This window comes from Chanodichthys erythropterus, chromosome 17 (assembly GCF_024489055.1).
Source record: "Chanodichthys erythropterus isolate Z2021 chromosome 17, ASM2448905v1, whole genome shotgun sequence".
NCBI lineage: Eukaryota > Metazoa > Chordata > Actinopteri > Cypriniformes > Xenocyprididae > Chanodichthys > Chanodichthys erythropterus.
Window position 1 is genome coordinate 3,569,242 of NC_090237.1, and position 26,213 is coordinate 3,595,454.

The 26,213-nt window shown below is 36.5% G+C and overlaps 2 protein-coding genes across 7 annotated transcripts in view; both read right to left on the reverse strand.

Annotated features, from left to right (window-relative positions):
* Positions 1-9,367, reverse strand: LOC137005177 (zinc finger protein 271-like; the record flags this gene model as incomplete). Its single annotated transcript, XM_067366000.1, has 5 exons — positions 1-1,025; positions 2,960-3,158; positions 7,909-8,720; positions 8,889-9,008; positions 9,277-9,367. Coding segments are annotated over 5 exons (2,247 nt in total), but the record flags the coding sequence as incomplete, so codon positions are not given.
* The window catches only part of LOC137004324 (uncharacterized), a 19,160-nt gene continuing 2,229 nt past the window's right edge, over positions 9,283-26,213 (reverse strand). The window contains exons 4-15 of one of the 6 annotated variants that reach the window (XR_010892122.1): positions 25,648-25,876; positions 25,287-25,554; positions 25,030-25,207; positions 24,831-24,907; positions 24,498-24,681; positions 24,137-24,385; positions 23,630-23,801; positions 23,394-23,542; positions 23,146-23,294; positions 15,017-15,034; positions 13,058-13,665; positions 9,405-9,517 (exon numbers count right to left, since the gene is read on the reverse strand). Coding sequence is in view for 4 of the 6 variants with exons in the window: in XM_067364562.1 (XP_067220663.1) it covers positions 9,413-9,517; positions 23,146-23,294; positions 23,394-23,542; positions 23,630-23,801; positions 24,137-24,385; positions 24,498-24,681; positions 24,831-24,907; positions 25,030-25,207; positions 25,287-25,554; positions 25,648-25,876 (1,760 nt within the window). In the remaining 2 variants the exon portion in view is untranslated. The other 5 variants (XR_010892123.1, XM_067364564.1, XM_067364563.1 and 2 more) reach the window with 5 other exon arrangements.

The following is a 26,213-nucleotide window of genomic DNA, read 5'->3' on the forward strand; positions in this document are numbered from 1 at the left end:
TCACTGTGACAACTTTGGACAGCGTTTTTTGTGAGTACACAAACTTCCTGATCGGGAGAATCTCCTCCCACATAGAGCGCAGTGGTACGGCTTCTCTCCAGTATGAACTCGCTCATGTGCTTTCAGGGATCCCGCTCTGCCGAAACTCTTCTCACAACGGGAGCATTTGTAAGGTTTTTCTCCAGTATGAATTCTCAAGTGCGTATTCAAGTGTCCGACTCTTATGAAGCTCTTCCCACACTCTAAACACACATGATCTTTCACGCTGGTGTGTATTTTCTTGTGCTCATTTAAATGGCTCAGCCGTGAAAAACTCTTTCCACAAATATCACACAAGTGAGGCTTCTCTTTTTCATGAGTGTTCAGGTGTTTTATAACCGTTACAGTGTGAGAGCGCAGGTGATCGTTGCGCTGATTTGGCTGTCTGAAACTCTTTCCACACTGATGGCATGTGTACGGCTTTTCTCCAGTGTGAATTAGTATGTGCCTTTTTAAATCTGCTTTTTGTATGAAACTCTTGCCGCATTGCGGGCATGTGAAAGGTCTCTCTCTGATGTGAAGTCTTGTTTGGTGGTTCTTCAGGTTACTGGGATGTCTGAATCTCTTTCCACACTGAGGACAGGTGTACGGTTTCACTGTAGTGTGAACTCTTAAGTGTTCCTTAAGGTTGCTTTTGTGTGTGAAGCTCTTTCCACATTGAGGGCATTTATGCGGTTGCTCTCCAGTGTGAATTCGTATCTGATTAGTAAAACATCCTTTTCGTGTGAAGCTCTTTCCACATTGAGGGCATGTATATGGTCGCTCGCCAGTGTGAACTCGTATGTGACTAATAAAATATCCTTTTCGTGTGAAACTCTTTCCACATTGAGGGCAGGTGAAGGAGTATTTGGCTTCGGTTCTCGGAGTTCTGTCCTGAAAGCAATTATTTTCAATCTCTGACCACATTTTTCCAGTATGTGGATTTTGGTGCTGATGTATCTTCTCCACATCATTCAGTTGTTTTTCCTCCTTCACTTCGTTCAGGTCTAAAAATGAACATTTTACATCATTAAAATAAATTATTCTGGAGTCAATTATTCTGCTTATACTATGGTAACCACACCTCATGACATTGTTCAGATGTTGTGTTTCAAGACATTTGTCAGGTTTTTGTCTTTAAAACGTTTGTGTGTGGGACTAGTTTCTTACACATCTCATCCCATGCCTCCATTGCTAATTCCAAAACTTAACATTTTTAGAGCTAGCAATGGAGGTTTGAGCCATAATACAGTTATTAATGCAGTAATGAGAGAGAGAGAGATTAAGTCAATGTGAATTATCTGTGTTCAACAGCAGCATCTTTACTAATAGTGAAATTGTAAGTTTATCTGCTTCAAGAACAGCACCGTTAATACATCGCCAGTGAGAAACGTTAAGTAGCTTTAGGGTGCGTTCACACTTGTAGTTCAGTTCGTTTGGTTCATTTGGTCCGGACCAAAGAAGAAAAAAAAAAAACATTTAGTCCTGGTCCGGTTAGCGTTCACATTGGCAATTTTATCACCGAACCAAAAGATACCGAACCTTAAGGCATATGGATACATTCACAACGTGATTGGTCGGATTTTATGACATATTGCCTATTTTGAGACAGAACTTACCGAACATCCAAAACAATGCTGTTTGCTGAGGTAAATGCGCTCGTTGTGTGTGCGTAGCGGTGCGTAGACTGCATGTGATGGTATTTTGGCCAGCTGGGAACTCGTGAAGAGCTTATAAAATGTGTCAAGTAGTCAAAACACCGGCGGGAATCCATCCGTCATACACACAAATGATCTGCTGCGTGGAGACGCGCGTCTGATGCCTGTGATAGGCAAACTCGCAACTATGACAAGAAAAACCGACATGCGTGAGGATTTTGTCCTTTTTAGGGTCTCGTCATCCTGTTTTTGGTTCGTTACATGTCTTTGGTCCGTGTTGCGTTCATATATCATTCGAACTGCACCAGAGTTCGTTTGGAAGCGGACCGAGACCCATCTTTTCAGCGGTCTCAGTCCGCTTGTTTGGTGTGCACCAGGGTTCGGATGGCAGCGTTCACATATGTTCAAATGAACCGCACTATCCGAGCAATCGCACCAGGGTTCGTTTTAATCGAACCAAACATGACAAGTGTGAACGCACCCTTAGGGTTGTTAAACAATTTTACTGATATAACCATCCGAGCAGCGCTAACAACACGTTTCTGTGTGAGTGTCTGTCCTGTATGTGTGAGTTTGACTGGGAGAAATCTTGAGGCAAAAATAAATAAGTAAATAAAAATGATCCTATTGTTTAACATATTTATTTGCTTGGTCAGCGTTGTTGTGCGTTTTGGTTCTTTTGCTGTTGTAGTCTGTAAGGACCTTTGAAATAACTGAAATCATTTGGCGAAGTGATATGGACATGTAATGCAGTAAGTAGTTCCTGCCTGGAACTACTTTATTACTTAATTGCACACCTTAGAACACTCGTCAACCAATCAGATTCAAGCATTCAACCATTTTTAAAAAAGGTTCACTGGGGTTCTATATAGAACTCTAGTGTTCCTAATTCAATTTTAAAGAACATTTTATACTAAAAAGGTTCTATATCCATGATCCATCTTATTTTAACGTAAGAGTGGCACGACCATTTGTAAACTGAATGTGTCTGTCTTCCAGTGTCATTTGCTTCCAGTTATATTTAGTGGTACAAAACAGCTCGTTGTGCTGCTTGATTTTGTAAACTAGTGCTTCTTATTTTATGTATTGTTGTTATTTGTAGCACGAATAGTTTTACCGTTTAATGCACTTTGTTATTCTTCTAGTCATTTACCTATAGTGGCTAATGAATCAAAAGTCTTGCGCATTCACAGAAAATAGCTTACTTCTACATTGAAAAATAAGATGGATAGGGAGAAATGTCTTTAGCAGTCAACAATGAAGAATCATGAATGGACACCAACCTTTTTGTTTCTCAATATCTTCATGTTTTATTGTGGATCGTTCTGGTTCACTCTCCTCTTTAATAAACTCCATCTGTACCGTAGTACGGCACACAGAAACACCTAGTTTCTCCTGATTGTTTGGATGCACTTCTTGCCTTGATGGTGAGAATATTCCCAGCATTTCTTGTGGAATTATTTTGGAAGAGCTGTGATCACTCTGAAAAATAAAGACGTAAGAGAAGAAACATAAATCCCACAAAAATGTTGATCTCATTATGAGACCCCTCAGATATTAACCAACATTTGAAGAAACTGCAAACAATTAATGTAAGAATTTTAAAAAATTAAAGCATAAATACAGAAATAAATATATAAATAACAACAGATCAGTTTCATCAGTTTGTCTACATTAATGTGCGTTTTAAGACTGATGAATAAAATACCTTCTAGGCCTAACATAATGACAAAAATAAAAGTATGCTGTGCTGACAGCATCTTTATTTAATCTGCAAAGAATATATTTTTAAAATGCCATATTGATTTTTTTAAAGGAAAATAGCATGGAATATTTTAAATAGCTTAGGTAAAATAATGTTATTTTATAATCTACATAATTAGAAAAGTAGAACATACATCCATGCCCAGTGACAGCCAACTAAATTTCCCCAAAATGATCATTGAAGTAAATCATTAATTTACCCATATAAAATAGAATTTATACATAAAGATGACAGATATTCTCTGCACTGTAGTGCAGTAAAAATGAATACATGTGCTAGTAAAAATAATTGCTCATTAATATAATTATATTTAATCACTAAATATTAAACTGACAGTTATGAATTACGCATATATTTACAAAAGACCCTGTACTGTACGCTGCCATGTTGTTGCCGCAAACGTGCTCACAAGAACATCTACCGCATGGCACATTGAGCAGCTAATCATCCCTTATCTTCCTCCAGGGGGCGCTGAATGACTCACCTTTTTGTCTCACAGTTTAGACTACAAAGTATAATAGTTTAAATATATCAAGGCCAAATTACAAACACAAATCCACAAAATAAATCTCCAGTGATGTGTTAAAAACACAGACAGTAAGAAACAAAATACAGTTCGAACCATGTGATTAGCCTAAATTATTTATGGTGATAGTTTTTTTGAAAAGGGATCATGTACATAAATGTTTCCATTTAATGCACTGTATCGGATTTGATGAAGTAAAATCTTTACCACACTGATCAGAGTCCAGAGTGAAAGCGTAGATGATGTCTGAGACCTGATACTTGAGAAAAACTCTTTCCACACTGAGTGCATGTAAACGGTTTTTCTCCAGTATGAATTCCATGTCTCTGAAGGTTTCCTTCTTGACTGAAACACTTTCCACACTGAGAGTTTCATCTCCATCCAGTCAAAAATAAATAAATCTTTTATGTGGTTAAAATAAGTTCAAGTGAACACTGATTTAACTGAAGAAAGTAACAGAGTATCAAGTATCAGATCTTTGATGTGCTAAAGGTCATTTTCTTATTAATCCTTATTAAGGTGTATTTTAAATGTGGATGACAAGATGACAAGCTATTCAAGATTATGATCATTTAGATGCACTTTCTGTATCATCTATCATCTCTAATTTGCTCATTACGTCACAGCCACCAAATCTGAAGCGTAACCTAAATGTTTAAACTATCAACAATGAAGAATCAAGAATGGACACCAACCTATTTGTTCCTTAGTATCTTCATATTTTATTCGGGATGGTTCTGGATCACTCATGTCTTCAATCTCCTCTTTAATAAACTCCATCTTTAACAGTCACACAGATTTCAGCTGCTACACCTCGAGTTGGTCCTTTTCTTGTAGGATGATGTGAATATTCCCAGTATTTATTGGTGAATTGTTGTGGGAGGAGCTTCACTACAGGTGTGAACTATGATTACTGTGTTTCTATTCAATCTGCATTTAAAAAATAACAGGACCATCATTGTCTCCAAAGTTCCCTGTTTTCACCTCATTCATTATGGTGATGTCTGAGATCTTATGTAAATTGGCACATTAAATACATTTTATTGGTGTAAACAGGCTAAAACAAACTACAGCATCATCACCTTTGAAATTTATCTTCAGTTCCTGTCTTTGCTCTTTCACTTCCATCTGATCTGAAATAAACATTTTAAGTAGTTAGAATCAATTCAAAGGATAAATGTGTAAATTAAAGTGAACCATGATTTAATAACAGAAAACAAGAGATCATGTATCAGATCTCTGGTGAACCATATAGCCCTACATTTGTTGTGATTATTTTTCATAGCTCTTATGATTAGTAACTAATATACAAACCAACCCAGGTAAAAAAAGAATACCTCTATAATGTACTTAAAGTGATCTTTTTTCCGCTCACTTGCAGTGGTAAATACATTTTTTAAAATAGAGGTAGTATATTAAAAGCACTTTAAAATAGCACAGTTGAGTACACTTAGATGTTCTTAAGATTATCTTCAGAAGTACTAAAGAATATTTTTTAGTATACTAAGTACAAAATTAGTGCGCGAAAATAGAGTACATTCTAGAAATTTATTTTTTTTTCTCCAGGGGTATATTAAATAAAATCAGACTATCAGTTTTCGGTTCTCTATCGTTATTGAACAAACACTCCAGTTGGTCCGTTTTGCAACATAATTCAATTAAAATCACAGCGATACATACCTGACATGCTGGAGAGCTTTTACCACACATCAATGCATCCAGTGTTATTTAATAATTCTTGAAATAGCTTTTCTCTACATGACAACAAAAGCAGCAGACTACTAACAGTTTGCACTAAACATTATCAACAAGACACATCGGGGCGGGGCTCTGGTGTGGGGGAGGAGCTGAGTAAATTCCGTCTCAAGTCACACAACAGCAGATTCGACTAGGAGTAGGTACAATTCAGATATCTGAAAATATAATTTTGAGTTTTGACTAGGCAAAACTGAATTATAAATACTGTGTATGTGTCGTAAATGGTATTTAGACTAGTCAAAACGTTATGAGATACCTTGAATCATTTTCATTAAACAACAGAAGTTTTATTAATTGATGTTGGACTTGATGTGGCACTGCAAAGGCTTGAAGGGTATGCAAGTTTTTTAATTGATGGGGGAAAAAAAGAATTTACATTTATAAAACAAAACATTTAACAACAATGCACCTATTATCATCAGAATACAGAAAAATAAATAACCATTTGCTAATGAGAAAAAAAGAGGATTAAGAAAGAAAAGAGGAAAAGAAGAGGAAACAGAACATGTGGCTAAGAAATTAATTTATACATCAGTTGGAAATTAAAGGCATTGCAAAATGAAGTTGTTCTACTTGCTTTCTTATTTATTGAAAATGAAGTAGTGTTGAGACACTTAAAAACTGGTTTGTTTGGTGAACGTTTGTGGATATTAAAAAAAATACATATATAACAAAGCAATCGTTTTCTTTAGCAAAGTCAATTCATAAACAATGTATTTTATGGTAAAATCTCACAGGATATTAACACTGATAAATAGTTTTATCAAAAGTGACAGTCCAAAAATACACGAAAGACCGTTTCTGTTTCAAATCTTTTATCAATATCAGTTTTACACATTTTTACAAAACATTTGACATGATAACATTAGTTAATTCATTTGAAAGATACTTCTTTTAATTTGTTATTACGACAGTATTTTTGTTATACTTAGATTTTATATATGATATTGTGCTTTTAGTTAAAACTCCATATTTTATCTGACACAATTTACTTGAATGTATTTGATATGAAACCAATGTTGCTCAATTGCAACATACAATATGTGAAGTGAATAACACTGATTATCTGTTCATCACAGCACCTGTTAAAGGGTGGGATATAATAGGCACAAAAGTGAACATTATGTCCTCAAAGTTCATGTGTTAGAAGCAGGAAAAATGGGCAAGCGTAAGAATTTGAGTGAGTTTGACAAGGGCCAAATTGTGATGGCTAGACGACTGGGTCAGAGCATCTCCAAAACTGCAGCTCTTGTGGGGTGTTCCTGGTCTGCAGTGGTCAGTATCTATCAAAAGTGTTCCAAGGAAGGAACAGTGGTGAACCAACGACAGGGTCATGGGCGGCCAAGGCTCATTGATGCAAGTGGGGAGCGAAGGCTGGCCCATGTGGTCCGATCCAACAGACGAGCTACTGTAGCTCAAATTGCTCAAGAAGTTAATGCTAGTTCTGATAGAAAGGTGTCAGAATACACAATGCATTGCAGTTTGTTGCGTATGGGGCTGCATAGCTGCAGACGAGTCAGGGTGCCCATGCTGACCCCTGTCCACCACCGAAAGAGCCAACAGTGGACATGTGAGCATCAGAACTGGACCACAGAGCAATGGAAGAAGGTGGCCTTGTCTGATGAATCACATTTTCTTTTACATCATGTGGATGGCCGGGTGTGTGGATGGCACCAGGATGCACTATGGGAAGAAGACAAGCCGGCGGAGGCAGTGTGATGTTTTGGGCAATGTTCTTCTGGGAAACCTTGGGTCCTGCCATCCATGTGGATGTTACTTTGACATGTACCACCTACCTAAGCATTGTTGCAGACCATGTACACCCTTTCATGGAAACGGTATTCCCTTGTAGCTGTGGCCTCTTTCAGCAGGATAATGCGCCTGCCCCAAAATGGTTTGGGAATGATTTAAGGAGCACAACAACGAGTTTGAGGTTGAGTTGGCCTCCAAATTCCCCAGATCTCAATCCAATCGAGCATATGTGGGATGTGCTGAACAAACAAGTCCGATCCATGGAGGCTCCACCTCACAACTTACAGGACTTAAAGGATCTGCTGCTAACATCTTGGTGCAGATACCACAGCACACCTTCAGGGGTCTAGTGGAGTCCATGCCTCGACGGGTCAGGGCTGATTTGGCAGCAAAAGGGGTCCAACACAATATTAGGAAGGTGATTATAATGTTATGTCTGATCGGTGTATATTCATATGAGTGTGAAGGCTTGATAAACGTCTAAAACTCTTCTCACACTGAGTACAGTGGTACGGCTTCTCTCCAGTATGAACTCGCTCATGTGATTTCAGGTTTCCAAACTGAGCAAAACTCTTGTCACAATATGAGCACTTGTAAGGTTTTTCTCCAGTATGAATTCTTTGGTGTCGTTTCAGTTGGGCAGTTGTAGTCAAGCTCTTCCCACAGTCACAACACACATGATCTTTTACTTTATTATGTGTTTTCTGGTGCTGTTTATAACTGTTCAGCAATAAAAAACACTTTCCGCAGAAAGAACACACAAAAGGCTTCTCATCTGAATGAACTTTCAGGTGTTTGTTTAGATGTGATGACGAAATGAACTTTTTACCACACTGATCACAGTTAAATGGCTTTTCTCCAGAGTGAATGCGCAGATGATGTCTGAGATCTGATGTACGAGAAAAACTCTTCTCACACTGAGTACAGTGGTACGGCTTCTCTCCGGTATGAACTCGCTCGTGTGATTTCAGGTTTCCAGTCAGAGTGAAACTCTTTTCACAATATGAGCACTTGTAAGGTCTTTCTCCAGTATGACTTCTTTGGTGCCGTTTCAGTTGGGCGGGGGCAGTAAAGCTCTTCCCACAGTCACAACACACATGATCTCTCACTTCATTATGTGTTTTCTGGTGTTGTTTAAAACTGTACAGCCATGAAAAACTCTTTCCACAGAAAGAACACACATAAGGCCTCTCACCTGAATGAACTTTTAGGTGTTGTTTTAAATTTGATGTTGAATTAAAATCTTTACCACACTGATCACAGTTAAATGGTTTTACTCCAGAGTGACGGAGCAGATGATGTCTGAGACCTGATGCTTCAGAAAAACTCTTTCCACACTGAGTGCATTTAAACGGTTTTTCTCCAGTGTGAATTCTTAAGTGTGTCTTTAGGTTTGCTTTTAGACTGAAACTTTTTCCACACTGAGGGCAGGTGTACGGCTTGTTAGCTATTGTTCTTTGAGTTTTGATGCTTTGCTGTTCCTCGTCTGTTTCATTCAGTTCATGTTTTTTCGGTTTCATCTCCATCCAGTCTAAAATAAATATTTTATGTGGTTAAAATAAGTTCAAGTGAACAAGTATCTGATCTTTGCTGTGCTGAAAGGTTAGTCATTTTCTTATTAATCCATTTAAAATGTGGAGGACAACAGCTTTTCAAGATTATGTTCATTTAGATGCACTTTCTGTATCATTTATCATCTCTAATTTGCTCATTATGTCACAGCCACCAAATCTGTTAAACTGAAGCGTAACCTAAATGTTTAAACTATCAACAATGAAGAATCAAGAATGGACACCAACCTGTTTGTTCCTTAGTATCTTCATGTTTTATTCTGGATGGTTCTGGATCACTCATGTCTTCAATCTCCTCTTTAATAAACTCCATCTTTAACAGTCACACAGATTTCAGCTGCTACACCTGGAGTTTGTCCTTCTCTTATAGGATGATGTGAATATTCCCAGTATTTATTGGTGAATTGTTGTGTTCACTGCAGGTGTGAACTGTGATTACTGTGTGATACTGACGCCCACAGGACCACATCTGGAAAATCAAAAATAAGTTACTGAATTAATACTGGATTACTTTAACAGCAAACACATATGATATTTGTAACTAAGTAAAAATAAAGACTATTTTGATTGTTACATACAATATATTGCCAAAAGTATTGGGACACCCCTCCAAATCATTGAATTCAGGTGTTCCAATCACTTCCATGGCCACAGGTGTATAAAATCAAGCACCTAGGCATGCAGACTGCTTCTACAAACATTTGTGAAAGATTAAGTCGCTCTCAGGAGCTCAGTGAATTCAAGCGTGGTACCGTGATAGGTACCACGCAACTGTACAATAAGTCCATTCGGGAAAATTCCTCACTACTAAATATTCCACAGTCAACTATTAGTGGTATCATAACAAAGTGGAAGCACCTGGGAACAACAGCAACTACGTTCGGCCACGTAAAATCAAAGAGTGAGGTCAGCACATGCTGAGGCGCACAGTGCGCAGAAGTCGCCAACTTTCTGCAAAGTCAATAGCTACAGACCTCCAAACTTCCTGTGGCCTTCAGATTAGCTCAAGAACAGTGCGTAGAGAGCTTCATGGAATGGGTTTCCATTTCCTTACATCACCAAGTGCAACGCAAAGCGCCGGATGCAGTGGTGTAAAGCACACCGCCACTGGACTCTAGAGCAGTGGAGACGTGTTTTCTGGAGTGACCAATCACACTTCTCTGTCTGGCAATCCGACGGTTGAGTCTGGGTTTGGCAGTTGCCAGGAGAACAGTACTTGCCTGACTGCACTGTGCCAGGTATAAAGTTTGGTGGAGGGGGATTATGGTGTGGGGTTGTTTTTCAGGGGTTTGGCTTGGCCCCTTAGTTCCATTGAAAGGAACTCTTAATGCTTCAGCATACCAAGACATTTTGGACAAATTCATGCTCCCAACTTTGTGGGAAGAGTTTGGGGATGGCCCCTTCCCGTTCATGACTGCGCACCAGTGCACAAAGAAAGGTCCATAAAGACATGGATGAGCGAGTTTGGTGTGGAGGAACTTGACTGGCCTGCACAAAGTCCTGAACTCCACCCAACAGAACACCTTTGGGATGAATTAAAGCGGAGACTGCGAGCCAGGCCTTCTCGCCAACATCACTGCCTGACCTCACAAATGCCCTTCTAGAAGAATGGTCAAAATTTCCCATAAACACACTCCTAAACCTTGTGGAAAGCCTTCCCAGAAATGCTGAAGCTGTTATAGCTGCAAAGAGTGGGCCAACTCCATATTAAACCCTACAAATTAAGAATGGGATGTCATTAAAATTCATGTGCACGTAAAAGGCAGGTGTCCGAAAACATTTGGCAATATAGTGTATGATAACATCCTTAACTGTAAAATGACTTTACAGTTAAAAAAATACTAGTTTTGACAAAACAAAAATGATGACCAAATATATGACCAAAATCTTATATCACTTATTATATTTCATGATAACTATATATATCACAATATTTATTTCTGCACAATATATATTTATTTATCATAATAAGGTTCTGATTTCAAATTATATTAAAATTTTTGATACTAATGAATTTTCATTATTCTTGTCACCAATTTCAGTAGTCCACTAAATAGTGGAGATGGTGCGCACAAACCTTTCCACGCTCAAGGCCAAAGGAGTACAGGCTACTTTGAAAGGCTTGCATGCTCAATTGTGTACGAGATGGTGCAGGACGTGGAAAATGAAGAAAGGCCTATACTCTACATCTGTTATTTTCTTTCACAGCACAGAGAAACAACTAAGAAAGCAACCAAAACTGCCTGTCAAGTGATAGACGAAACTGACAATGACAATGACTTTTTATCTTTTTTAAATTGAAATGAAAGGCAATGTGGATAAACAGCCACAATGTACAGAAAACCACACAAAGATATAGAAGAAAATTAATAAAAACATTTTTGATTAATAAACCTAAAAATATACATATATAAATAACTGCAGAAAGACACAGCATTTCACAAATCAAATAAAATTTTATTGACGACCGCAAATATTAGTAAATCCCGTTGCTAGACTAATTTAAATACTCTCCTCCCATTCAAACTCCTACAAATGCATATGGAATAAGATCAGTCGTAAAAACAACCCTGTCCACGCCTTTTTAGTGCTAATTTTGCACTGCGTGTAAATCCCAAGCGGCAACCTCCCCCAGTTTCTCTTGAAGTTACTACGGAAGTGACTTAAACTGCAATTCAATTTATGACAAATCTGGGGGGGGGGGTGAATTTTTATTAGAACTCATCTGTTTAAATTATATTAGGTCTTAAAGTTCTGCATAATTAAGAGCGTGGCCATTTGAGTGACAGGTGGATTGCTGCTGTCTGTGAGTCGTCACGTTACCTCAGCTAATTCCAGCCACTGAATTTGGCATCTTTGTCGTGTTTATGCTTTTTTGGGATTATTTCATACAATTATGAAATAATATGGCTTGCTGGGCTTATGGTCAAGACAGATGTGCATCTGTGTACATGAAAAGATAAGATAAACGGAAGATAAACAGAAAACACGTTGTTGGATTGTCTTGGCATTGGTTAAAAGTTTTGTCCTCCATATTTACTACAGTGACAATAGAGAATATGCCTCTCAAGACACCATAAACTCCAACAGCACTGCATGGATGATCTGACCCTTAATCCCTGCCGCCAAGATGTCCCCTGTCGGTTACGGATCATGAAAAGTGAAACTTAAATCTGTCACAGGGGTGGTTGCATTTATTCATGCACATTAAAAAAATTATTAAAAGCTTCTTTCTTTTCACATTTTTATTTACAGCATTATCATAATCAGCTGTATATTAAACTATTGGGAGAAAACCGGTAGGTATATGCGAAATCAGATATTTGAGCACCCCCATTTCTCATTTCATAACACCTCTGTGAAGTTTCGACTGTGAGACTGGTAGTCGAATCAGGCTCCTCCTATCGAAGCATTGAATCATCGACTAATCAGGGTCACCACTATACTTATTACAGTTGTGATTCAGTCAAGAGCAGTGAGAGATTTTGTTGTTGAACTTAGGCTTTGGTACTTTTTTTGTTCCTAATCAGTCAATAATGGAGAATAAAAATAAACTCCAACCTTTTTGTAAGGTTGCTGATCATTTAGTTGTCAATAATCCTGTACATCCCAAACACATTTATCACAGTATTAAGATAAAATGTTTAAACTCATCAATGTGATTAAAACTATATAACTCATTCTCTGTGTTCATTAAATAAATCGATCAAGACAAAGATGTTTCTGTTTTATTTGCATGTGCTATTAGAAGACAATTTAGTCCACTTAGTAAATGACAAATTTATCTAATTTAAAAAAAGACCTATTTAGCACACAACCCATCCTGACAGAAATAAACTACAACAATGACTTTACAGAGTTGTTGACTGGTAAAGATTCAACTCTTTAATCTTTCTAGTTTTCCAAGCTTTTCACCAAATTGACAAAATTGAACTAGATGATATTGTGCCTTTAAGAAAAACTTGTATATGAAAAACAATGTATTTGACATGAAACAAATGTTGCTTACTTGGAACTAAAAATCCTCCCCGCTGAGTACAGCGGTACAGCTTCTAACCATGATGATCTCGCACATGTGATTTTAAGCTTCCAGACACAGTGAAACTCTTGTCACAATATGAGCATGTGTGAGGTTTTTCTCCAGTATGAATTCTTTGATGCTGTTTCAGACAGTCAGCTCTAGTAAAGCTCTTCCCACAATCACTTCACTCAAACACACATGATCTCTCACTTCATCATGTGTTTTCTGGTGCAGTTTAAAACTGTGCAGCCATGAAAAACTATTTCCACAGAGAGAACACACATAAGGCTTCTTCACCTGAATGAACATGAAATAAACGTTTTAACACATTGATCACAGTTAAATGTTTTTTCTTCAGAATGAATGCGCAAATGAACACTGATGCTCGAGAAAAACTCTTTCCACACTGAGTGCATGTATATGGTTTCTCTCCAGTGTGAATTCTTAAGTGTTTGTCAAGGTTTGCTTTTTGACTGAAACTCTTTCCACAGTGAGAGCAGATGTATGGCTTCTTAGCTTTTGTTCTTTGAGTTTTATGCTCTGCCTCTCTTCCTCTGCTTCATGTTCATGTTTTTGTGGTTTCATCTCCATCCAGTCTAAAATAAAAATATTATGTGGTTAAAATAAGTTCAAGTGAACTCTGATTTAACAGATGAAAGCAACAGAGTTATCAAGTATCAGATCTTTGATGTTTTATTTCTTTTATTTTCTTGATAACCTCTCAACACACACTGACCTGACCTTGGGCTTGATGTCACTTTGTTTACCATGGTTTACTTTTACTATATATAATACTTAAATTAAGAATGATAAATTATACATCATTTGAAAGTTCGGAGGGTTTATTGTCAATCTACGGTTTCCGTTTTATGATATAGATGGTCCGGCTACAGTAATATTGTAATTTGTGTCCTGAGTGCAAATGACAACATGCCAAATCAAAACGGGAGATCATACTTGTTATGAAATAGCGATCACGAGGTAGACCGCACTTGGGTAAAATGTCCATGACAAGTGTCAACTGAAAAACATCCAACAGCACTTTTTGTCCAACAAAAGCATTAAATCTGTGAAATATTGATATACTGTCAATTGTTTCCATCAGATTTCCCCTGAACAATCTGCTATCCATCATCTTTCTTCAATAAATTACACAATCTCAGCACCATTTATGTTGCAAAACTGCATACGATAATATACATTAGACTCTCATAATCAAATAAGCCCGCCTCCAAAGTTTATTTTTTAAAACAGGGTGGTAGTTTTACTTAGTTTTAATATCCAAGCAGTGTTGTCATATTTAGTGACATCTTGAAAGGCATATTCTTCAGCGATTGTAATTGTTGTAAATCTTGACAGCCAAAACGTTTAGCCAACACCAAGATGATTCCTACAACGTGTGTGCTGTTAATCTTCTGCATAGGCACATTTTATAATAGTGTACAGACGTCTGGACCATTCAGAAGACAGATTTTGTCTGACAGGTGCACCTGTCACTGTTATTCTTCTGCATCCCAGGCCGCACTGTTTTTCCCTTTATTTATTGAAAAACTAATTCTCGTCACCCAAAAATGTTTTACGTTCCTCATGAGGATGTTAGAGAAGAAGCAAGGAGGAGAATGAGTCAGAGAGTGAAGTCAGCGGCAGAATCATGGCGATGCTCGTTCTGTATGGGCGTCCGCCATTTGAGACTATCAACTGTTTTTGGAGATTCATTCATGTCTTTTGCCTGAATGTGCTTATCAAGGGGTTAATCCATTTAAATTGTGGATGACAACAGCTATACAAGATTATGATAATTTCAATTTCGAGTTCATACTAATTTTCATTTTCTGCATCATTTATCATCTCTAATTTGCCCATTTTTTCACAAACAAATCTGTTGAACTGAAGCTTTATTAATGTTTCTCGGCAGTCAACAATGAAGAATCAAGAATGGACACCAACCTATTTGCTGCTCCAGATCTGGAAAAAATAAAAATAAAAAAAGTTACTGAATTTATACTGGATTACTTTAAAGTGCTCCTATAATGCCATTTTAAAAGGTTCTTCGTTTTGTTTTGGAGTCTCCTGCAATAGGTTTAACACTTTAATCTTCTTGTATCCATTGCAAATCACATCATTTCTCAAAGAGTCAGAAAACAGTTTGTTTGAAGTTTCTGTCTCTCTATGCCCCTACTTTCTATGAGTCTGCTCACCTTTTCTACGGTAGTATTGTGATACTAATCCTTCAAAATACAGGTGCCATTGTATTTTTTAAAAGGTAGTATGGTCAATAAGGTAGTAAATGCGCTATTTTTCCAGTCATGAATTTTGTCATTGAGGATTTCTTGAAAATACTGTGGAAAATTCTTCTTTGGTTCATTCTCATGAACCAAACCTTGTGTCTTGTCTCGTGAGCTAAATGTCTCATCACACCCCTATATAAGAATGTATTTTCAAAGTTTTTCTCATTTGACCACTTCTGGAAAATGTGCAATAGTTTGTTTGTAGAAACATCTTTGCGAAGACAATTCAGAAGAATTACAATTCTATCCATCAACATAACGGCACTTAGTTCATATCAATCATTATAAAGTGATTTTAACATTATAAATGAATTATATGTTTTAATATACTGCTCTCCAGTCAAGGATGTAAATGATGGCAAAAATGATCAAGGCAAAAAAAAAAAAAGCTTATGGAAAAGCAGAAATACAGCGGTTACCCCAGAACACAAGCAGCATTGCGCTTAAAAACACTTTATTAGGCATCATACTGAGGAAAGAGAAAAGAAGATGCCATCAAAACTTTAATGAAGAAAGTAATTTCCCTTCAGACATACATTCAAATAAAAACTCTTCAGATCTGCACTAATCACATGAATGGCCTGTTTCAATGTCATTCTTGGTAATTCTTACTAGTCAAAGTTACTTTATAGATATCTAAAATCTGCATGCAAATGCACATATGCTAAGCTTCATCCTAAATAGTTTATTAACTAATCCTACCTAGGAAACTGTTGCCATCTGCCACTTTGTCTGAATTATATAAAAAAGGTCCTGTATGTTTGGGTCATCATATACTGCTTTATAAAGTTATTCAATAATGTAGCTTTCTGTCGTATTCTATATCATAAAGTAGGATAATGTTGAGATGTGCATGCCGTGGGTTAAATTGTGTTAGCCTTCATTCCGAAACGAACACTTGGCATAATTTTAAAAGAACTATTTATCAGAATATCACCATCATGAATCTTTTGCTAAACACTCCCACCTTGTGAACAATTAACGTTAATGATACGAGTAAACCTGCATCGACACAGAAGGCACAAAACGTAACGTATTATTAGTACATCATTACATTACACCAGTAAATCTTATAATAACTTAATCTTTAAAATCAATCTTCAATTTTTTTTAAGGTTTTTGTCTTGATTCTTAAATATTATTCTTGTCTGTAACGCGTTTGTTTGTACTTCACATTTTTGATGTATATTTTTTTTTCATTATTCTTCACTGTCAGCTTTTAAAAATGTAAAATAAAATCAGACTAGCAGTTTTCGGTTCTCTATCGTTATTGAACAAACACTCCAGTTGGTCCATTTTGCAACATAATTTAATTAAAATCACAGCGATACATACCTGGCATGCTGGAGAGCTTTTACCACACATCAATGCATCCAGTGTTATTTAATAATTCCTGAAGTAGCTTTTCGCAACATGACAACAAAAGCAGCAGACTACAGTTATTAGCGGTTAGCACTAAACACTATCCGTAAGACGCGTTGGGGCGGGGCTCTGGTGTGGGGGAGGAGCTGAGTGAGTAAATTCAGCTTCACGTCACACAACAGCAGATTCGACTAGGAGCGGTTACAGTTCACATAGCCCATCTGAAAACATAACTGTGACTAGAAATGCCTCTATTTACTTATGCGAATGGGTCTTAAATAATATTTAGTACAGTCAAAACGTATAGGTATTGTTTTCGTTAAGAATCACTTTAATTTAATGCTTCAGGTGTGTTGGACTTTATGTGGGGGAAAGGGGGAAACATGGGTAAGAAATTAATTTATACATCAGTTAGATTATGCAAAATTGAATGCATTGCAAATTTAATATGTTAACTTGCTTTTTATTTACAAAAGATAATAGATTTAAGGCTTAGACTAAGCCAGGATTAGGCCTTAGTTCAATTGGGGAATTTAAGTAGCTTTTATGAACATACCTTAGATCAGTGGTTCTCAAACTTTTTTGGCTTAAGTATGACTTTTTGTGATTTTTTTTTAAAGCCAAGTACCCCTTGACCAGATAACAACATTTTGCTTTAAAATACAGTGAAATGATATTGAGCCCAGAGGCTGGAGAAACAGTGTAGCAGCCAGCAGGTGCCAATTTGAGTCCTGAATAACAGTTTTATTTCTTATTTCTTCAGAGCGGGTTTATTTATTATAAACATTTCTGTATGTAGCTTTACACAACTATGTAAATCTCTTAAGTATTAGGCATAACAGTAAAAGGAAAATCAGTGTGTTTTTTCAAGAGTTCATTTTTTTCAGTATTAATTTTTTTTTTTTTCAAGTTTCAGTGTGTTTTAATTAACAGTTCAGTTTTCATATACAGTACTCAGTGTAAATGAGTACACCCCCTTTGAAAAGTAACATTTTAAACAATATCTCAATGAACACAAAAACAATTTCCAAAATGTTGACAAGAATAAGTTTTGTATAACATCTGTTTAACGCATAAAATGAAAGTAAGGTTAATAATACAACTTAGAGAACAGAATTTTCAGTTTTACTCAAATAAGGGTGATGCAAAAATGAGTACACCCCACTAAAAAAATGTCTCTGGAGCAAAGCTAAATTTTAGACTACAAATGTCCAATTTAACAAGAATTCAACCACAGGTGTCCAGCAGACAGCTGACTACAAAAGGGTGCTAAAACCCCTTCCCATTTCATGCTGTCAGCAATGGCAATACATGGAAGAGAAATGTCACAAGACCTGAGAAAGAAAATAATTTCTTTACACCAGAAAGGTGTGTCGTGGAAATTCTCAATACAAATCTGACTTCACCACTGACAATTCAAACAACCTCCAGTTGTCAATATAATACAATACAATACTACAATACCATAGTACCTTCGAGGTAATTCCCGTCTCGAATATAATACAACATAATACTAAAGTATCTCGAGGTAATTCCCTTCTCGAATACTTCTAATACATTTCCAATACTTTGAGGTAATTCCCTTCCCAAAGTAAGGTGACGGCGTCCCGTCAAGAAGCTACTATCACTACCTCAATCACACATGAGCACACAGGTCTTTAGCATCTATACACTCTCACCGTCCTTCTCAGGTGTACGCTGGTCCGACACAGGATCATTAATACTAACTCAGAGTATTACAGCCTCACCCCGAGGGCGACTCTATAGTCTTACAACACTATCACTGTCTTTGCTGTGGTCTTTTGAGCATAGAATCTTTAGTACTTCTATTCCTTAGCTGTGCAGCATATACCTGACACGACTTCCAAGTTGCTCTTTGTAGAAATGAAGTTTTATTTACGGCCGGGAGATCACTGGTCACAACAACCAAGTGAGTCTCAATGAATAGAAAGATACATGCACATTTAAGTCTTACAGTTGAGTAAAAATCAATGTCTTCATCACTGTGTGTTTGTTCTGGTGATTGGTTTGTAATGATCTAAGCTAATCATGTGACTGGTCTTTGACCTGAGCATTCTTAGTCTGCATTTTCTGTACATTTCATGTTGACATAAAATATTTCCATCACAGGTGAAGGCTACAAGAAGATCAGCAAAGCTTTACTTATCAGTCAGAATACTGAATGACTTTATGAAATTTATTGCCTTGACAGCGTCATTCAAAATTCTCTGTGTATAACACAAGTGTGTCCACAGGATGTCGGGATTCTTCTGTGTTATATCTGCACGATGAGGCCTTTGAAACGACTGGTCATTGATGCTGGATTTCCAGCTGATTTCATGTTCTGAGAAAAACGAACTAACAATGTTTAAAATATCCTTTCCAGTTGCTCTCCCCTCCAGTGTTTTGCAAAAAAGGTATGTGTTTTTTGGTATGTGCTCAACTATATCAGTCCCCATCTTGTCAATTCTATGCGAAACTTTGTCATTTCACAGTAGTACTGTTTGGATCTTGTCTGCTGCTATTTTATCCACCATGGTCTCAGTGAGCACAACTGCAGCAGGAATTATCAGTTCCTCTGCCAGGCTAAATGGCTTTTTAGCTTTCACCAAAAGTAAAGGCACAGCATAAAATTCTTTTTCTGATGCACCTCTGGCTTTTTTCATGTTCTCTTGCCATGATGTGAATTCATGACATTTTCTCAGTTTTCACTTTCTTTCCCCAGTTGAGAACCACTGCCCTAGAAAAGACATTACTGCTGTGCATCTTGAGAAAAAACAATGGCACTGATATATTTTAAGATATGCTTTCAGTTAAAAGAGATCTAAAATGCATTTTAGTCTGGGATTAGCTTACAGTTTTTCTCAGTCGCTTTGGTACATTTCTCGAATCAAACTCACAATTTGCAAAACAGTAAGTGCATTTCTCAAAACAATTTGTAAAAATAGCAAAACACCATGGATAACCTGCAAAAGCCACTCTCTTACTCAAAATCCTTAGTTCATCTCTCAAAAGTAAATATCTGTGTCAATGAACATGTCAGTGCCATCAGAATGACAAGTCCTTGTGTCATTGTGTACGGATAAGACAGTCAAATTGTTTAGTCATGTTCTCAATATAACCGTTTACTCTGGAGGGACGTTCTGATGGAAACTATGGCTAAAGTTTTGATGACAATTATTGTCAATTATAAGTTACATCTTAGTGTATGTGTGAGTGTAATTGCAAGAGAATGGAAAAGATTCAAATTTACTCTCTTACTGTTTGTACTGTATTTTATTGACAGAACATGTCATTGTGTCATTGAGTCATGTCGTTATTGAGTCATGTCATGTCGTCAAGATTCACCTGGGAGCAATTTACCAATTCAGGACAGATTTAGAAAAAAGTCTAATGGAAATATAGAAAGTATAGAAATATGCTTGACATATTATGATAACTTGTTCAACCAATTTGCATGTAAAGACTTATGCTATGAGCTTGTGCCTAAATGTTGTGGGGGGTGAGACTATTCAACAGAGACCCAATATAATACATTTTGATCAACATGACATAAGCAACTGATAATGTAGGAAACAACAGAAAATTGTACATAATCATTTGCATGGATGTACCAAAGCATTTGCAACTTGTTCAAAGAAATGAGAAACTGCTTTTTTGATGTGCACAAGTGACACAATGATGTGAGAATTGAACAGGTAGTTTTGAGAATTTCAATTCTGATCTGAGAAATTTACCAAAGCGACTAAGAAAAACTGTAATCCTTGTCTGTGAAACTGGGAGATGATCTTTCAACTTCATCATGTGTTTTTTTGGTGCAGTTTAAAACTTTTCAGCCACAAAAAAAACTCTTTCCACAGAAAGAACACACAAAAGGCCTCTCACCTGAATGAACTTTCAGGTGTTGATTTAGATTTGATGGTGAAATAAACTTTTTACCACACTGATCACAGTTATATGCTTTTTCTCCAGAGTGATGGAGCAGTTGAAATTCTCAAACATGCTGAATCTTCATAACTCTTCTCACACTGTGTACAGTGGTACGGCTTCTCTCCAGTATGAACTCGCTCATGTATTTTCAGGTGTGGAGACTGAATGAAACTCTTATCACAAGATGAGCACTTGTAAGGTTTTTCTCCAGTATGGATTATTTGATGCTGTTTCAGAAACATAGCTGTTGTAAAGCTCTTCCCACACTCCAAACACACATGATCTCTTGCTTCATTATGTGTTTTTTGGTGCAGTTTAAAACCATCCATCCTTGAAAAACTCTTTCCACAGAAAGAACACACATAAGGCCTCTCATATAAATGAATTTTCAGGTGTGTTTTTAGATTTGATGCCAAAATAAAATCTTTAGCACACTGATCACAGTTATATGGTTTTTCTCCAGAGTGACAGAGCAGATGAAATTTTAGGCTTGATTGACAAGCAAAACTCTTTCCACACTGAGTGCATGTAAACGGTTTTTCTCCAGTGTGAATTCTTATGTGTCTCTTAAGGTTTCCTTTGTGACTGAAACTCTTTCCACACTGAGGGCAGGTGTGCGGCTTATCTTTTGTTCTTTGAATTTCGATGCTATGCTTTTCTTCCTCTGCTTCATTTAGTTCATGTTTTTGCAGTTTCATCTCCATCCAGTCTAAAAAGAAAACATTATGTGGTTGAAATAAGTTCAAATGAACTCTGGTTTAACAGACGAAAGCAACAGAGTATCAAGTATCAGATCTTTGATGTGCTAAAGGTTAGTTCTGTCATTTTCTAGTTAATCCATTTAAAATGTGGATGACAACAGCGATTTTATTTTTACAGCTGTTTATGACCATTTATGGATCATTTATGTTGAATTGAAAAATCTGAATTGATGAATCTGATGAATGCATACCTCGGGTCTTTTGTGACCCGGGATGTCATTCACTAACCTCCTCCTCGTTCATTTTTTAAAGTTAGACATCAACCTTCTTGGTATTCCTTAATCAATTCATTATAAAGAATATAACAAGAAAAAAAATCATAAAAATATAAAAGAATGCCTATTTTTGTATTCATTTTTTGTAAAAATTGTATAGGGTCGCAAACGACCCGAGGTGTGTATGAGTGTACATATATTTTTCTGCACAACAATAATTGAATCTTAGATGACGGAATAAATGCGATTCACCTTTATTCCACAAGGTGGCAGTGTCTGATATACAATGCTGAAGTGACGACTCATTCAGACAGAAAACGACATAATAATAACAACATGAAATGGCTCAGCGATTTACTGCAGAGCAAGTACTGAACGCAATCAAATATGACTGTAACTGTTACTGGATGGATCTGGTGAAGCTGTTAGTGATAGAAATATTGATTTTGAAGATGTTGAAAATGAAATAGTTTTGAGAATACGTTTGAGATCGCGAATGGGCTTATATTCGTGAAACATAAAACTAACATATTATTTGCTGAATGTACTGGGAAATGAGCTCTGACGAGGACAGTGATGATGGCATAAAACATCTGCTCAGAATGAGCCCTTTCAAGCTCCAAAAGGTAACAAAATATGCTTTATTTTATTCTTCTGTAATTGATACTCTAATATCAGAGGAGTTTTATATTATCGCGACAGGTAGAGATCTTTCCACGTTAGATATAGTTCCGGGTCGATAAAGACCCGAATATGTAAGAATGATTGGCGAAACAGTCATGCATTTAAGGGTTAACTGAAGCTTTGTTTCCTGAAAGGGGTCATGAACTGGCTTTTTAAATTGTTTTTTTATTGTTTTCTAAGGTCAACTTATGCTGTCTGCTTGGTATTTACATTCAAAAACATCATAATGAATAAGTAAAAGGCCATTTTCTATCCTGGTTTTGAGCCTAGCTCCTGAAACTCTCAGTTTTTATGGGTGTGCCGCATTGAAGACTTGGAAGTAAACGTCCACTGCTAGGATTAGATAACAGTTTTGCATATTATAATGAGTTTTAATTCGCCCGTCGGTACACGTGTTTTGAAAACTTCCAATGTTGAAAAATGTCAACCAGAATGATTCGCCCATACATGTTCAACCCATAACTATTTTTTTTAAACCAGTCGTTGCATTAGAATTGAATTTAAGTAAATTTCATACAAAAGTATGTTTCAATGAAAACACTATTTTAACACAAGAACAGCTGGAATGTTTTTTTTATCACAAATCAATGAAATATATATAATTACAACATTTGTCCTCAATAATTATTCACAATAATAGCAGATAAAGCAATTTGTCTGACTTTGTCAATGTCTTTAACATTAGGCATTACAGGCACTTAGCGTACAGGAGCTTTGTGAGCTGGTGCTGGGGCTATCTGGGCTGGAAGATCAGGGTTGTTATCCTGTCTTGTGTTGCCATGCGCATACGCTGAGTTTCCTGATGCTGGAGGCAGCTATGTAGGATTTAGACCTACCTTGCCTTGCAATGGCTTCTTCCATGGAGGGTCTGTCATACTGGGTGGAGAGTGTTTCAGGACCTTGATTTTGTGGATCTCCTCCATGTAGGGATGAGGGTCTGGGATTACCTCTTCAAAAAGGAATGTCATCAGACTGATGACATAGCCTGTCAAAATATAATTGCACAAGACATTATGCATGTTATTTATTGATTTTGAATTTTTAGTTACTTTGTTGTGAACATCAATAAATTTGTTTAACTTACAATATGTTGCCTGTGACTTTAACAACCTCATGGAGTATATTCCTTTTTTGGCTTTGGAAAACAAAGGCCTATACATTGGCTTTCCAGTCGATATTTTAGCCTGAGGACGATTGGAGTTCTCGTTGAAATGCATACCTGCCAAATAAAGTCTGAAATAAAAACAACAAAATGCATCAACAAAGGTATTAAATATATCTTCATAGAGATTATTATCATTATATTAATTTCAAACACACCTGCACAACAATCCGAGGTAAGGATAAACCACATTTTTTGGTGCAAAGTGTAAAATGACACTGTGAAAAGATTCCCAAGATGAAGTTTGAAAGTGAGGGCTGAGTTTCTCGATATCTTTGATCATTCTCTTGTTTGTAAGAATCTTTTCGACAGTATACAGTGCTTTGGTTCCTATAACCAAAAAAAATTACAATTGTATAAAAAAATGTTGGTTACACTTTATTGTAAGGTGTCTGTGTTACAGTGTAATTATATGTTTAATTACTGAGTAATGTTTTTAACTACATGTACTTACCTATAGGGGTTAGGGTAGGATTAGGGTTTGGTTTAGGGTTAGTTGCATGTAATTATAGATAATTTACTGTGATTACTATGGTAAGTACATGTAATGTGTAATCAGGACACTGTAAAATAAAGTGATACCAAAATGTATTGGAAAGTAAAAATTTTCTGTAAGCAATATATTTGGTCAATTTAAAAAAAATATATATATATAATGCGGTCACCTGGTTGGAACCATTTGCTGCGATCAGTCGATTCACGGATTTCATGGTCGCACTGGGGATATGATGGGCTGTCATGTACATGAATGTCTTGAATATGGTTTACCATGGACTTCCATTTTGCTACTCGCTCCACAGGTGTTTTTGATGTAGCTGCAGTCCAGTAGACATGATTTTTTATGCTCTGCTGCCACTTTTTCACTACTTCACAGTCCTTATCTTTGCTGATTTTTACCAACTTCTTAGACAAGCCTGAATAAAATAATAATTACAATATCATGGGTAGTCTTGAAATAATCACATCATCATTCAAATAAGGAAACTACAAGTAAAATCTAAATTTACATTCAAGGGGAAAAGGTACCTTTCTCCAGATGCCAGACGTCGTAGAACTGTGGCATGTTTAGTTCCCTCAAAAATGTTTGGATCTGTGGGTGGCGATCTGTAACAATGCATTCAAGCTTCACACCCTGTGCCTCCAGATGTTCAAGACTTCTTTTTAGTCCCTCCTTTTCCATGTGGTAACTTCCTGCTACCTCATTGCTCTCCTTTTAGAAATATGCAAAAAAAAAAAAAAAAAAAGGGAGGGGGGGGGGGTCAAGTAAAAAAAACTTCATATATAAAAGTACATACAGGCACTGAATGTTATATGTAGTTAGTGCAGTTGAATTTATTTTATAGATTTATTGGTACTCACTTGCACTAGCTGTATGTCCAATATGATGTTGCTCTCAAGGTCCATTAAGGTATAGGTACCATACTTTGCTGAGTGGCCTAAAAGATATTTGTATGTGTGATCACATATACATATGGTCATAATAAATGATAAAATTTAAAAAAGTATAGCCTGACAACAGTAGATACAAATTTAATCTACAACACAATTCTTCTTTTACCTGATGAGTCCACTCTCATATCACCACCCGCTATCACTTTGTCCCGCTGGCTTAGCTGCCGCAACGCTGCTTCTTGCTCTTTCTTCCATGTATAGATTATTGCAGGTTCCAGATACATGCTGGAATGCTTTTGAAAAGTTCTGTGTGTAATCATCTTGACATGCATTGCGTTGAACACCTACAAGCCATATACAAAACATTGTTGCAATTAATCCATTGATTATATTAGTGAATTTCAGCATTTCCTTTCCAAATACCTTTTGTAATTTGAAGAAGGATGCGCCAGTGAAGTATATGGCAGCAGATAACTGGAGGTTGCCTAAAGGTGTGCTGCCAACAACAGGTTGGCTTTGCCATTTTCTAAAGTATTGACAATGTGGGCACAATTGATCAATTGCAACAAAAGACCCTTTTCTTCGAGCCCGAACATCACAGCATCTCGTGCACACTGGGCAGGTTTCAAAAAGTTGCAGGAGGCACTTTTCAAATACAATGTATTTTGTATCCTGCTCTATCGACGTACATCTTCAAATGAAAGAAAAAAAACAAATGACATTCCAACAACATGATTTCTTAAACAGGCTATTTCAAGAGAATAAAGAAGATAAAAACACTTACAGAGGTTGTGATGACTCTGTGACAGTGGTGACAGACTCAGCTGGCTCATATGTTGTGTCCTGACTATCAAAGACTTCAAAGGAAACACTTTTCTCCTCCTCTAGTTCTAGACGAGCTTTTTTTGCTGGCCTAAAATCCTTCAAAGGTGTTGAAGTCAAAGTTGTGAAAGTGTCTCCAGATGTTGTGAATGGAGCACCTACACTTTCACATGACACCTCTGTCTGTGTTCCTATACATAAATTAAAAAAAAACACACACACACATTACATTACATTATATTATATTATATATATATATATATATATATATATATATATATATATATATATATATATATATATATATATATATATAAATAAAATTACAAGGTTATGTAATAAAATTTAAAAAATCCAATGTACAATGTCCGATTATAAATTACAATGTCTGGCCACTACCAACAGTAAAGACATTTTTTGTCCAAATACAAACCTTCACTGGCACATATGTGTTAAAAAAAGTTTAAAATAAGTTGAATTGACAAAAATGCAACTACACTCACAGGAGTGTCAAGATATAAACACAAA